At 41.5% G+C, this 14,783-nt stretch overlaps 1 protein-coding gene across 4 annotated transcripts in view; it reads right to left on the bottom strand.

Annotated features, from left to right (window-relative positions):
* Positions 1-13,950, bottom strand: part of BCAS1 (brain enriched myelin associated protein 1) — a 57,118-nt gene extending 43,168 nt beyond the window's left edge. For all 4 annotated transcript variants that reach the window (XM_034433029.3, XM_034433030.3, XM_034433031.3 and 1 more), the window contains exons 1-3: positions 13,860-13,950; positions 8,089-8,173; positions 5,650-5,737 (exon numbers count right to left, since the gene is read on the bottom strand). In XM_034433029.3, the coding sequence (XP_034288920.2) occupies positions 5,650-5,737; positions 8,089-8,160 (160 nt within the window). In that variant the 5' untranslated portion in view covers positions 8,161-8,173; positions 13,860-13,950. The remainder of the gene's footprint in view (positions 1-5,649; positions 5,738-8,088; positions 8,174-13,859) is intronic.
* Positions 13,951-14,783: the final 833 nt, after the last annotated feature.

Here is a 14,783-nt window from a genome sequence, read left to right as displayed (position 1 = left end):
GCTTCAACCGCAACAATACACGAGCACGCAATAGATACAAACTCAAGGTAAACCGCTCCAAACTCGATTGCAGAAAATACGACTTCAGCAACAGAGTGGTCAATGCCTGGAATGCACTACCTGACTCTGTAGTTTCTTCCCCAAACCCCCATAACTTTAACCTTAAACTGTCTACTGTTGACCTCACCCCATTCCTAAGAGGTCTGTAAGGGGCTTGCATAAGAGCACCAACATGCCTACCGTCCCTGTCCTACTGTCCCCATTTATTTGTACTCATTTTCTGTATTCATAATCATGTTTATACTTATATGTGTTATCTTATACATGCTTGACAAAATAAATAAATGAATAAAATGGGCAGGCCATGCCCACCCTGGCTCCGCAAAGGCAAAAAACGTCATGATACGTCATGTGACATGATCGAGTTTGACACCCGTGACTATGTGGTCACTAAGAGCTGGTGACAACTTGTTGGCATGTAATCAATCAACTCCCCTTCCAAAAGTATGGATACCCAAAGCAAAATCTATGCCACCTATGTTTCACTAAAATGAAAGTCAAGCTCAAAATGGGATTCTCACCAAGCTAAACATATTGAAAATCTGGATTTGATTCCTCCTATAAAAAAACAAGAGGGTGGGTGAGTAGAACGGTCACCCTGATTTAAAGATCAAAAAGGATTGCAAGTTATCAATTCCACAATTCCTTTTATTTTCCCTGTTAGACTGCTGCCTGATATTGGAACGCAATGCAGGGCAAAGAAAAACACAGCTAAAAGAAGTAATCGTGGAGTGAAATGTACTCACACATAAGCACACCACTTGTATGTTCCTTCTTCTAAAAATCTGCAGGATTGAGACAAACCAGGACTAAGATACACCCATTTGTTGCCATCACTTCTCATTTAACCTTTGCCTTACAATCCATTTTTCACTTTATGATTCAAACAGATGTTTCTGCAAACCACAGAAAAAAATATTTCGCAAAATAACAAAGACTGTGTCTCTTGATAACAACCTGTGTTGTCTTCTTTGGCAGTTTTTATAAACATGACATTATTTGAAGTGCCAAGTTGCTGTAAAAACTCTCTCCTCTGAAACATCCTTAGTAGAAATGTTCAGGAGAAAGAGCTTGGACTGTAACACTGTTGGGCGTGCACGAGCAATGTGTTACGTTGTAGAACAAAGGCAAAAAGGGATCAAAAGCAGCTTCTGATTTCACAGATGAATAAAAATGTCTCCGTTTTCTGAGCAAATAAACAAGGGAGCAAAACTCCTTGTGGAGAAGTTTGGCAGGGAGATTGTAACTGACTCCACATATCAGAGCCAGTAAAGGAAGCTTCATGGTAATCTGCAAATTATGCATAACGCTTGTTCTGCTTGAAGAGATGCCAGACGACACCTGTTGGAGGTTCAAACATATGTCCTTATAACAGGAATAAGGCCTGAGGAGAAAGTGACTAACTTGAACACACCATAAAAAGTGAAAAGTTCCTATCTAGGATGGGCGAAACTTTTGAAAAACCTATTAATAATTCTCTCTTTCTAATGATTCGTGTGGTTGAAGATGAGCTGGAACAATAATTCATAGTTTGAACTTGTCACACTGCTATATGGTCTGAAAGCCATAGGATTATTAACAGGGCAGAATAACAGAATAATATATTAATAACAGAGATGGAAGGGACCTTGGAGGTCTTCTAGTCCTGCACAAGGAGGAAATCCTATACTAATTCAGACAAATGGTTGTCCAATCTGTCTTAAAAACCTCCAGTGTTGGAGCATTCACAACTTCTGAGGGCAAGTTGTTCCACTGATTAATTATTCTGTTAGAAAATTTCTCCTTAGTTCTAGATTGCTTCTCTCCTTGATTAGTTTCCATCCATTGCTTCTTGACCTGCCTTCAAGTTATGGATCTCCTAGATATGATAAGGCTGGCTCAGCTTGATGTAGTCAAAATTGAGCAGACCAGGATAAAGCTCATTATCTATCAAGATGGGATTCAACGTTAAAGATTAGCAGAGCAGTTCAGTTTTCCCTCTTGATGTGTGATAGCAACAAATGAGACCTCCAGCCAAATGAAGGATCATCATTACCAAGGACAATCAAGTTAGTTCTGGCACATAAGTTATCCCACAAGCCTTTCTTTTCATCTCCAGCAGTTAAAATATAATGTCATAAACTCTAAGATTTAAACAAAAACAAACCATGGCATAAAGTAGCCATAACTCTTTGTTTGTAGGATTAACCTTGCCCTGGGGTGATGGGAATAAGAGATTACTTTTGCACCAGCGTGTATCTTTTCTCTTTCTTGCAATGTCACATGGAAAAGAGGTGAGCCAACCCCAAATGAGTCAATCAAGTCAAACGCTATTGATTAATTCAAGCTAACACCCACAATGTAAATTTGCTATTGACTGATCAGCCTTTTGTACTCAAAACTGCACCTTCATTGTACACAGAAAATAGACAAGTGATAATGCAAGACACACACACAAAATGAGCAATTATTTATAAGAACTACAGGGTACTTTCAGTACGATATTGGTAGGCTTTGTAAAATCTTTTCCCCGAGTTTTCTAGTGAAAATGGCCATAACTACTTTATTTGCCTAAAAAAGATTTCCTGGCCTTCCATTCTTCACAACATCAAAGGATGCCATCTGCTCTTTAAATAATTCACACTGCTTAGAGAAATATTAGATTGAGGACATTCTGGGGAATTTCCCAAAAGATCTGTGTCATCCTGGAGATCATTGGACATATGCAACTTGGGAGCACACATAAAAATACAGCTTGTTGAGAAAACAAAGATCTGGCAGCTGCCCAAGATCATCAGCCCTAGGTCTTAGCCAGATGTGAGACATTGCTCAGAATTTACAGAGAAGAAACTTGTTCATGTGAAATGTACTCAAATCCCCTTAGAGAAGCCTATTGCTTTAAGGCAGGGGTGTCAAACTCGCAATGACATGTTGTCGTCACACGACGTATCACAACTTTTTCCCCTTCGCTAAACTGGGGGTGGGGTGGCCAGCACATGACGCATCTGGCCCATGGGCCACGAGTTTGATACCCCTGCTCTAAGGCAATCTCCCTCAATATGGTACAGCTGTAAAACTCGTGGCCCACGGGCTGGATGCATCATGTTCTGGCGTCATGTGCTGGCCATACCCACACTGATTTAGCGAAAGGGGAAAAAGTCATGATATGTCACATGATGATACCCTGACGACGTGAGTTTGACACCCCTGCTCTATCCATTCGATTCTGACTCAAGGGGGCAGTGTACATCTCTGTTTCTTAGCCAAGGAAGTCACCGTTGTCCGAAGACATTTCCATGGTCATGTGACCAGCATGACTATACACTGAGGCCCAAGGAGCATTGTTACCTTTCCACCAAAGTGGTACCTATTTATCTGCTTGCATTCGCATGCTTTCGAACTGCTAGGAGGACAAGGTAAATAACAGGACCTCATTCCATCGTGTGGCCCTCGGGTCTTGAACCCAGATTGTCAGCTTTCCGGCTGACAAGCTCAGCATCTTTAACTACTGAGCCATCACACCCTCCAAAGATTCCATGAATTCCCCTAAACTTTCCATTCTGTAAAACACTTATCACACCTGCATTAACAGGAGTCAGCTATAAAAATATATATTATTTATCATGCTGATGGATTTTTACAACCTGCCTAAACAACCATCACCTGTAATATTGTATGAGTCAAACCTGCAAGCTTTCTATATTTCAGAAACAAACATTGACCCAGACTTCTATGTCTCCATAAGTAGCTCTCCATCTGGTACTTTCCAGATCTGTTAGCTATATTGATAGGGGGAGATTGGAGCGGTAGTTCCACTTTGGAGGTACCAAACTGATGAATCTATTTTCTTGAAATAGAGGGCAAGCTGGGTTTTTTTGGCCCATAGAGTTGAATTTGTAATACAAATAGTTCTCAACCTACAACTACAATTGAGCTCAAAATTTCTGTTGTTAAGCAAGAGAGTTGCTAAGTGAATTTTGCCCCATTTTACAGCCTTTCTTGCCACAGTTGGTAGTAACATGGTTATTAAGTGAATCTGGATTCCTCATTGACTTTGCTTGTCAGAAGCCCACCAAAGGGGATCCACATGATCCCGGGACACCACAACCATCATAAATACATGCCAGTAAAAAGCAGCTGAAATTTTGATCATGTGACCATAGGGATGTTGCAACAGTCATAAGTGTGAAAAATAGCCGTAAGTCACTTTTTCAGTGCTGCTGTAACTTTAATAAATGAATAAATGAATGGTCAATAAATGAATTATTGTAAGACAAGGACTACCTATACTTTCCTAGAGATTGCATAGGTTATGGTTTATACCATCAGGATACCACAAGGAAGAGAGGGGCAAATAATTCCACCCTAGAATATTTTTTGTGTTTTGAGGTCCTTGGAAGTTCTCAGGGCATAAGGGATATCCTAAACGTGGCCAAGAGCGATATTAGCTGTTTTATTTCTGTACAACTCCACTCAAGGTGATAAAAGAATTGCAATCGGAGGACAATTGGTAGTTTTTAAGGGGCACAGTCACTTCAAGACTAAGGCAGAGGTGGGATTCAGCCGGTTCTGTCCAGTTTGGGAGAACTGATAGCGACAACTGGAGGTGGGCTTGCCCTGCCCACCAGGCTGGATGTAATGCTGTCCTATTTAGCCACGTTTTTGAGGCTGGGTGCATGTGAGGAAGGTGTGCACGCCAGTGGTGGGTTGCCCCCAGTTCGGACCGGTTTTATAGAACCAGTAGTAAAACTGGCAGAGGCTTCGCCTACTGACCCTGACATCATCAGAAGCGATCTGCGCATGCGCAGAAGCAAGGTGTGTGCACGAGCGAAGTGAGCGCGAGGGCGCGATTCCATTGCGAACCGGTAGTAAAAGTAAGTAGAACCCACCCCTGGCGCACGTGAGCAAAGAGCATGCACGGAAGGCCCAGCGCATGTGCAGAGGTGGTGCGTGTGCTCACATTTGTGAACCGGCAGGGAAGGTAAGTGAATACCATCTCTGGATTAAGGCATCCATTTTGCTGTTTAGAATACCCCAATTTATAAAAGAAAGGACTGAAAATTAATCCCTGCCTATTCTGAGAAACTCTATTGTTATTCTGTGGGGGTTATGTGGTTTATTGGGTTATGAAAAGCTTATCCTTGATTGCAGTGGTGGGCTTCAAAATTTTTTACTACTGGTTCTATGGGTGTTGTTTGGTGGGCTTGGTATGGCTTGGTGGGCATGGCTTGTGGGCATGGCTTGTGGGCATGGCAGGGGAATGATACTGTAAAATCTCCATTCCCTCCCTACTCTGGGGGACGGATATTGCAAAATCCCCATTTCCTCCCAATCAGCTAGGAGGCAGAGAATAGATGGGGGCGGGGCCAGTCAGAATTTTTACTACCGGTTGTCCGAACTATTCAAAATTTCCGCTACCGGTTCTCCAGAACTGGTCAGAACTTGCTGAAACCCACCTCTGCTTGATTGTATGATGCACTCTGCCTTTCTCTATCTCCTACTCATCCAATGAAGTAATGCCATTTGACTGTTTGTCTTTTCAGTTCCCACAGAGTCTGGTCCCATTTATATAAGAACATGGGTATGCTAAGCTTCCTACCCAGAACATACCTGTGTCACTGTTTGCAGAAAGCTCCGTCTGTACCGGTTGGATGATAACAGGTCCATTCTTAAGGCTTTCAGGAGGTTCAGAGGAAACCTGCAGCACAAGATTGAAGTTTGGTCATCAGAACTACTAATTTGTCCTGAATGTTTGTTGTGTTTTATGTTCCATAGCAATCAACAGAAATTTAGTTTGAACCAGGTCTGGGGGAAAAAATTGTGACCTGATAAAAAAAATGAGTAAAACAGATTTAATTGATTGGAGGCAAAATACTGTAGTTTTGTGAAATGATCGCTTCTCTAGATTCATTTCTCCAAAACTATGTGTTTTTAGCATACTTGCTTGGCAGTAAATCCAGACAAATCATCTTGATTGACTTCTGATTGGATTTGCATAGGAATGCATCATTAATCTCACATTCTTTTATTTTCCTACATAGATTTTTTTTTTTGCAAAATATCCCCCTTGTAAATCAGAAATATCAAAATGATTTTGTGTTAAAATAGGACTGCATGGAATGATAGACAGACAGACAACAGACAGATAGATGATAGGTAGGTGATAGATGATTGATCAATTCTATATCTAGCTGATGATCAATCGATCGATCGATCGATTGATTGATAGATTATAGATATAGTGTTTGAAAGCAAACCTTCAAAATGTTTTGATGAAGCAAAATTGGCCCATGTTTACATATAATGGAGTCTCTGTGGGACTACCGTGTTTCCCCAAAAATAAGACCTTGTCTTATATTTTTTTTGAACCCCAAAATAAGTGCTTGGCCTTATTTTCAGAGAGGTCTTATTATTTTGGGGTGCATGAAGCAAGATGGAGCTCCTCTTGCCGTCTTACCTGATTTCCAGCGCTGTGTTTAAATATTTTCAGGGAGGGCTTATTTTCAGGGGGGAGGCTTATTTTAGCACATGCACTCAAAAGCCTGATTGGGCTTATTATCAGGGTATGTCTTATTTTTGGGGAAACAGGGTACTTCAGGAAAAATGAATGAATCCACTCTAACCTACATGCTCCACCCTTTATTCTCCTTTTTTGAATATTGTCTATCTCACATAGAGTGAGCTCCAGAAAAGCAGTCCACTTATCAGTCTAAAACTTTTTTCCCAGGCAATAATGCACTACAATCTGCTACGACAGCTTGAAAAGAATGGCACTGAAGGTCACCGTTTTGAATTTTCAACTTAAAAAAAAACAATTTGGATGAACCTGTAGTTTTTATAACATATACTACTTTGAAGGTTCCAAACCAGTTGTTGAGCTAGGAAACATATAAAACCATACGAACATATAAAAGCAAATCTTATCAGATGCAGGGAAATGTGTGAAAGAGTGAAAGATATTAATGTATTAGACAAATATGAAGGCCAATTAACTGCCAATAAAAGCACCAAAGGTACATGCTATGGTATAGAAGGGTTAGATCAGGGGTGAAATCCAGGAGGTTCTGACAGGTTCTGGAGAACCGGTAATGGAAATTTTGAGCAGTCTGGAGAACCGGCAAATACCACCTCTGGGCTGCCCCAGAGTGGGGAGGGAATGGGGATTTTGCAGTATCCTTCCCATGGAGTGGGGTGGAGATTTTGCAGTATCCTTCCCCTGCCACACCCACCAAGCCACACCCTCCAAGCCACACCAAGCCCACCAAGCCACGCCCACAGAACTGGTAGTAAAAAAATTTGGACCTCACCACTGGGTTAGATCAGGGGTGGGTTCTAAATTTTTTTACTACTGGTTCTGTGGGCGTGGCTTATTTTGTGGGTGTGGCTTGATGATCATGTGACAATTATTTAGGATTTAGCAGAGGTACTGGTCTACCAGGCTTTTAACTGCTTGCAGAGCTGTACCGGTCTACTCATTTGTTTTTGGAGGCACTGGTCTACTCATTTATTTTTGCAGGCACTGGCCTACCCATTTATTTTTGCAGGCACAGGTCTACTCATTTGTTTTCTTTTAACGCTGATCAGCTGTAGGGCGGCCCTTCGAAGCTCCGCGGCAAGAGTTTAAACAGTTTTTTTCCGTCTAGCTGATAGCTGGGACTCAGGAGGCAGCAATAGATTGGGGGTGGGGCCAAATAAAAGGTAAGAATAATGCAGGGCGGGTGGGGGTTGGGGGGGCAGAGCGGGGGCCCCCCAGAACCAGTTCGGTGATGTCATATCGTCACCGCTACTGGCTCGGTGGAACCGAGCTGAACCGGGAGGAATCCACCACTGGGTTAGATCCATGTTATTTGTATGTCAAAATATGTAGAGTACTGTGCATATTTTAATACTATTTTAATACTGTATGAGCCAAACTTATCCAAGTACTTTGGAGAAATACTGGAAATCAAAGGCTAAGTCTGCTGGGAATTCTGGGTTGAGCTCCACAACAACCTAGAGAACAGCACATTGGTAAGGCTAATATGCAAAAATGTTTACTCTAAAATTTACCTGTGAATACGTTGCTTTAGTAGCAGGTTCTTGGTCTTCAGGGTCTTTTGGAGTGAACTGTGTATTTCCCATAACAGTGACTGCACTGGGAGACAAATGAAACAATTAAGTACAGATGAATGAATATAGTTCAGCCAAAAATCACAGATGGGCAAAAAAGGTTGCTAAACCTCAGCTTGTAGGAGCACCAATCAGCATAGCCAGTAGCAAAGGATGCTGCCAGGTGTAATAGCAATAGCACTTAGACTTATATACTGTTTCACAGTACTTTACAGCCCTCTCTAAGCAGTTTACAGAGTCGGCCTATTGCCCCCAAGAATCTGGGTCCTCATTTTACCCACCTCGGAAGGATGGAAGGCTGAGTCAACCTTGAGCGTGGTGAGATTTGAACTGCCAAATTGCAGGCAGCCGGCAGTTAGCAGACGTAGTCTGTAGTACTGCACTCTGACCTCTGTGCCACCGTGGCTCATAACATCTGTAACATTTGGAAAGCAATAGATTTCCCATTCTAAGTCTTATTTTGTCAAGAGCTACCTGTAAGTCATCCCTTGACTTACAACCTTTTGTTTAGAGACTGTGCAACAGCACTGAAAAATGAGACAACTGGTTCTCGCAGTTAAGACGATCACAGCATCTTCATGGACACATAATCAAAATTCGGGCACTCGGCAATTAACATATAATAATGATGGTTGCAGGAATCACCATTTGCATGATCACTATTTAAATTTATTATGACTGCCCATTCCAAAACCTCTGACTGGCTTCCAATGTCCAAATATACAATCAAAACACATAAGGACGTGAAAGAAAATGTAATGAACTCAGCAGTGGGCTGCTGGGGGTTCGCAGCAGTTCGGGAGAACCTCTAGCTAAGATTCTGTGCAGTTTGGAGAACCCCCAAATCCCACTCCTGGATGGCCCTGCCCACCCCGCCCCTCCCAGGCATCCCCATGCGGCCTGTTTTGGATGCAGGTAAGTGCAGGGCGAGCACAGAGACTTGGGGAGGGTGAAAAACAGGCCTACCAGAAGTTCAGGAAGGCTGGAAATGGGGCCTCTGGAGCCTGGGGAGGCCATTTTCGCTCTCCTGGAGGCTCGAGGAAAGCCTCCGGAGCCCGGGGAGGGCAAAAACACCACACCACCCCCCGCCGTGGTGCAAGAGGCCAAATAGGCCACACCCACCATGGCCACACCCACCCAGCAACCGGACAGAGAACCCCTTGCTAAAATTTTTGAAGCCCACGCCTGAGTGAACTGGATTAAAAACAACCATAACAATAAAAAAAAATTGACAGGGGCTCCATAGATATATTAACTCAGACTGGGAAGTATTGCCACAGAAATCTCAAAGGGAAGTTTGGTACCATGAAGCCTAACATATTTATGATGGCTTTGGTTTCTTCAGCCTACAGCAGCTTCATTATTTTATGCCACAATAAATCTGTTAGTCCTTATGGTATCTCTTTATTGTTTGTATTTTAAGGAGCAAGATGTCACTAAATTTGAGCCATAAGGGCTGGAACATAAGTCTGAAACTAGAAATCATTGATGCCTGTCCAAGTTTAGCTATGACAAAGAGCAAGAAGGAAAAAAAATATGTTGGGTGTGATTGCCTGCTAAGTAAATATCCGGTTAGGCAGCCAACTAAATCGCTTTTTAGCGGATGCCATTGGCATACTCACGGAACAAGCAAGAAGATTGGCAATGGCTTTTAATAATGTCATATGCTCTGATCTTGGAGATCTAAGGGAGATCTCTTATGAGTGATGAGAGCATGAGAGTGACAGTGGAGACCAGCTATTGGGAAGGCAATGTCTTTGGATCTATCCCCATTCACATGAAATCATTAGTCTGCTTTGTCAAAATAGGCAGCAAAGGGAAGGGCTTGGTATTAGTCATTTGGAGAGTAAATAAGAACCACCCAAGAACAATTCAAACAAGTTTACAGCACAGCATACTCTGCATTTCAAGACCTTATAACCTCTCTCTCTCTCTTAGCCTCCGAAACAAGCCTCCAACTTTTTCATGCACCTCACAAGACTAATTCACACATGATTGTCCTACAGACACCTGAGACTTCAGGAAGAGAAATCTGAGTTTGCAGAAATCTGGAATAGCAAATGGTTGGAATAAAACACTCCTTCTCCATCTGTCCACTCCTCAGTCAAAATAGCAGTTACAGTATAAAGAAGAAAAGTGAAACATGTAGAAAAAATGAGATATACAAAAATTATCACCATAGAAAAAAGAGATATACAAAAATAATCACCATAAAAAAATGAGCTATACAAAAATTATAATCATGTCAGTTAATACTTAGTTGGGTAATCTTTAGCATGAATTACGGCCTCACAACCTCTTCCCATGGAGTGAACCAAGTCTTTTAGTTCTGCAACTGTTATAATGTGAAACCAAGATTGAATGATTGCTTCTATTAACTGGGTTTTATTGCTGGGTCGCTTCTGACTAACAAGTTTCTTTAGTCAGCTCCATAGATTTTCAATTGGGTTAAGGTCTGGGCTATTCCCCGGCCATTCCAGCAGTGGAATATGATTGTCTTGAAACTCAAAAAAAAAAAAAAAAGTGGTGTTATTAACCTTCAAACCTCAAAAATACACTTTTCCCAAAAGGTTTCCACAATTTTGGCCACTACTGTACATGAAAGGAGTCACCAAAAGACATTGCCCCAGAGCAGTGGTGAAAATTAAAACCACCGCTTGCTTGTTGGCATATATCACCAGACCTAACAGACATTATCAAAGGACTCTTGCAAAATCCTTAAATCCTGCAACCTGCAAAAACCGAACATTCTTGTTTCCCTTTCTTTCTGAAATTGTTTGTGTTTTGTATTTCTGAGCATTGAATTCCTCCATAACCATTTTCCCTTTATATTTTTCTATAAAGAAGACAGGTTTCTCTCAGGTTAAAGTTAATTTCAGATGATTTCACAGACACATCAACATAATTTTCTTGGCTGCAGATAGAACAGATGTGTCATTGGTTCTTCCAGGATGTCTTCTGACCTCCCTGTCTAGAATCAGAAATCTTTGGTATGGATGGCATATCATCAGAAAATCTCCAAGTTGTAGGCTGGACTGAGAAATCAATAAAACCAAAATTTGTGTGTGTGTGTGTGTGTGTGTGTGTGTTTGTGTGTAACCAAACTCCGTATTGCTGCCCCAAAAAACAATATTGAAATTTCTAGGAGTTTAGCATCTCTTAAAGGAGCCTTTACTTTTTACCCAAACCAACAACTAACACCTTTACAAAAAAAGGAAGATGGCGCCTTATTTCAGCAAAAGCAGGATGTCCAACCTTAGCTACTTTAAGACTTGTGGACTTCAATTCCCAGAATACCTCAGCCAGCCATCCTGGTTAGGGAATTCTGGGAGTTAAAATCAATAAGTCTTAAAGTTGTCAAGGTTGAACACCCCCTGAGCTAAAGTGTTGCTAGAAATTAAATGGAAACAGCACAGCTTCCCCTTGTCTATTATCACATTGTTATAAATTGTGTTTAATTTAGCAAGGATCAACTATTTTTACTATCAGTAACATTATAGGTTGTGGCTAAATAAAAGTCCATGCATTGTAGGTTGCCAGGTGTCCACTATTTGAGCGGACAGTCCTCTTTTTTCACATTATGTTCACTATTTTTTTTCACAAAATAGTGGACATTTTTTTTATTCAAAAGCTTTATGATGAAATGGTACGTAATCTAAAGCTGTACAGTCTAAGAGAATAAGGATAGGAGAATCGCGTTTTGTCTTTTTTTTCATAAGTTAGAATGAGACAAAGATCGAATATCCATTGAACTCGATTCTCTGAAAAAATTAATGATGAGATTAAAATAAAAATATATTATAAAATTATGTACAGTTCACATTTTTAAAATGTATTGTAGCTTGTGTCGACTGACCTAAAATGGCGTTGAGTGATGAGAGTGACAGCGGCGAGATTTCGAATTCTTTAAAACGAAAGAGAGGAGTGTGTAAATACACCAAAGACTGGGAAGCTAATTTTGCATGGATTACCAACAACGAAACCGACAGAACAAATACGACGGCCTACTATAAATTGTTTGTAAGAAAATATATAATTTAATTGTAATTTTATTTTTATTTTTTTACTACTTAACCCCCCTCCCCCGCTTGTCCGCTATTTTTTGGAAGCAGACCTGGCAACCCTAAGTTGGCTTATTAGAAGATGAGAAATTCTGAGTTATGAAGTATAACTCAAAGATGAACATAACCTGTTATTTGTGAGCAGCTTTAAAGGAAAATGGAGATGGTGACTGAGAGAAGCCTCTCTGTCACTAGGGAAACACCTTCAGAAGTAAGGAGAAAATATGGAAAGGAACAGGCTTCTCCTGATCTTAGTTTTTTTCCTGCTGTTTACATCTTGAAATGACAAGGGCTTGTATGTACTGTGTTTTCCCCAAAATAAGACTGGGTCTTATATTAATTTTTGCTCCAAAAGTCACATTATGGCTTATTTTCTGGTTAGGTCTTATTTTGGGGAAGATACGGTACTAAACTCCTCCATCTGCTGACAAGCTTAACTGGGGCTTATTTTGGGGGTAGGGTTTATTTTACAAGCATTCTGAAAAAACCATTCTACGGTTTATTTTCTGGTTGGGTCTTATTTTTGGGGAAACAGGCAGTGGTGGGTTGCCCCCGGTTCGCACCGGTTCTATAGAACCGGTAGTAAAACTGGTGGGAGGCTCCACCCACTGACCCCGACGTCATCAGAACACTTCTGCACATGCGCGCGCGACCCTGTTGCAAACCGGTAGTAAAGGTAAGTAGAACCCATCCCTGGAAACAGGGTATGTATGTGTGCCTTCCAGACAGTGTTGACTCTTGCTGACTGCCTGGATTAGTCCCTGCACTTTTCTTGGCAAGGTTTTCACACACTTTTTCCCTTGCTTTCTTCCTAGGCCTGAGAGAGAGGAACAAGTGGCCCATGGTCACCCAGCCGGTTTTATCCTTAAGGTGGAACTAGAACTCACAGCGTACTGCTTTCTAGCTTGGGGCTTTACCCGCTACATCAAGCTGGCTTTCAAAAAAAAAAAAAAAAAAAGGCTGGTTATCGCACTCTTGTGCATTTTATCTGTAAGTAAGCAAAACTCTAAAAAGCAAAACAAAATACCCCTACAACAAATTACTTTTAAATATTATCCATCCACTTCCAGTGGGCTCCAAAGCAGCATAGTCCAACAGTACATTTATGTTCTCATAAAATGCCCCATTACTTTTGTTTGCCAGAATGGTCTTCTTTTTGGGAGGCAGAGTTGTGAACTGGGTTCTCTCCAGTTCTGAATTTCATCTGCTGCTTCCCAGAGAGGATTGTAAACAGGAAGCTGGCTAGAGGAACCCTGATTTTTCCAGCTCGGTGCACTACGCAGTCTCATTTCTCCAGCTATTGCCTCCATGAATGGGCTCCACGTTGTAAGCTTTGGGTAAGAAGGAATACCAGATATGCTAGGCGTCTGGGTAAGTCTTAAAGACCCTGCTGTGTAGGAAGCTGCCAAAATCTCCGAGAAACACTCTTCCCCCACTGCACAAGGCAGTAAAAAAGGAAGGGAGAAAAAAAAGGAGGAAAACAAGCCAAACGAGATGCAGTGTGTAGTTTTTATGTTTTGGTTATGAGCTGAAAAGTAAGATTAAAATGTACATCTTTGATAAACTGGCCAGGATGCTAATAAATGCTATTTAAACACTGGTAGATATTTTTAACATTAACTAACATACATACATGCAAACAAATTGTACCTTGCCTGTGTTTGCAGAACGAAGCCTGGCTGTGTTGTGCTGCGGATCCCTTCCGGAGCTGTTCAGCCACAGGTGCTGCAGGGTTTAAAAGTCTCTCCCAACAGGTACCTTGCTTTGCCTTGAGCAATATTCAGAGTGGGTAAACATTAGATACAGCCACATGGATAGGGTGGAGCTTTGGACACTCAGTAGCTTTACTCAGTTATTATTTTTTTTTTCCTTCCTGGCCTCCAGGGCAATTCTAGTTTGCTCTGTTGCAAGTATGCTTTCCACCATTAATAGTGCCTGCAGGATTTGTAGGATCTTTTTTTTTTAAACAACAACAGTAACAAACAACAGAAGACCCTGAGGCTTATAGCCAGTTATGTATTTTTTTTTTTTTGTTCCTTGGACAACAACAACAAAAAAACAACAGTGTGATTTTAAGTGTGTTTATGAAGAAGGAAGGCTCAAGCGGTTTAATGGGAGTTACTAAGGAATATAGGATTGCAAGAATGTGGCATATCCACATGAACAGGAATCGGAGCCGCTGATGGCTTGCTATGAGCAAATTGCACAGCTTTTTGAAGAAAAAGGCTGCTTTAATCTGGATTCTATAATGTCAACGTGAGGGACACGGTGGCTCATTGGCTAAGATGCTGAGCTTGTCGATCAAAAGGTGGGCAGTTCAGCGGTTCGAATCCCTAGTGCCGTGTAACGTGTTGAACTCCCATCATTTGTCCCAGCTTCTGCCAACCTAGCAGTTCGAAAGCATGTGAAAAATGCAAGTAGAAAAATAGGGACCACCTTTGGTGGGAAGGTAACAGCAATCTGTGCACCGGCCACATGACCATGGAGACATCTTCGGACAGTGCTGGCTCTTCGGCTTTGAAACGGAGATGAGCACCACCCTCTAGAGTCGGGAATGACTAGTACATATGTGCG

Source organism: Pantherophis guttatus, chromosome 3 (assembly GCF_059756535.1).
Source record: "Pantherophis guttatus breed Tessera chromosome 3, ASM5975653v1, whole genome shotgun sequence".
Classification (NCBI taxonomy): domain Eukaryota; kingdom Metazoa; phylum Chordata; class Lepidosauria; order Squamata; family Colubridae; genus Pantherophis; species Pantherophis guttatus.
Note: the sequence above shows the minus strand (reverse complement) of the source record. Positions and strands in the feature narration are given on the sequence as shown.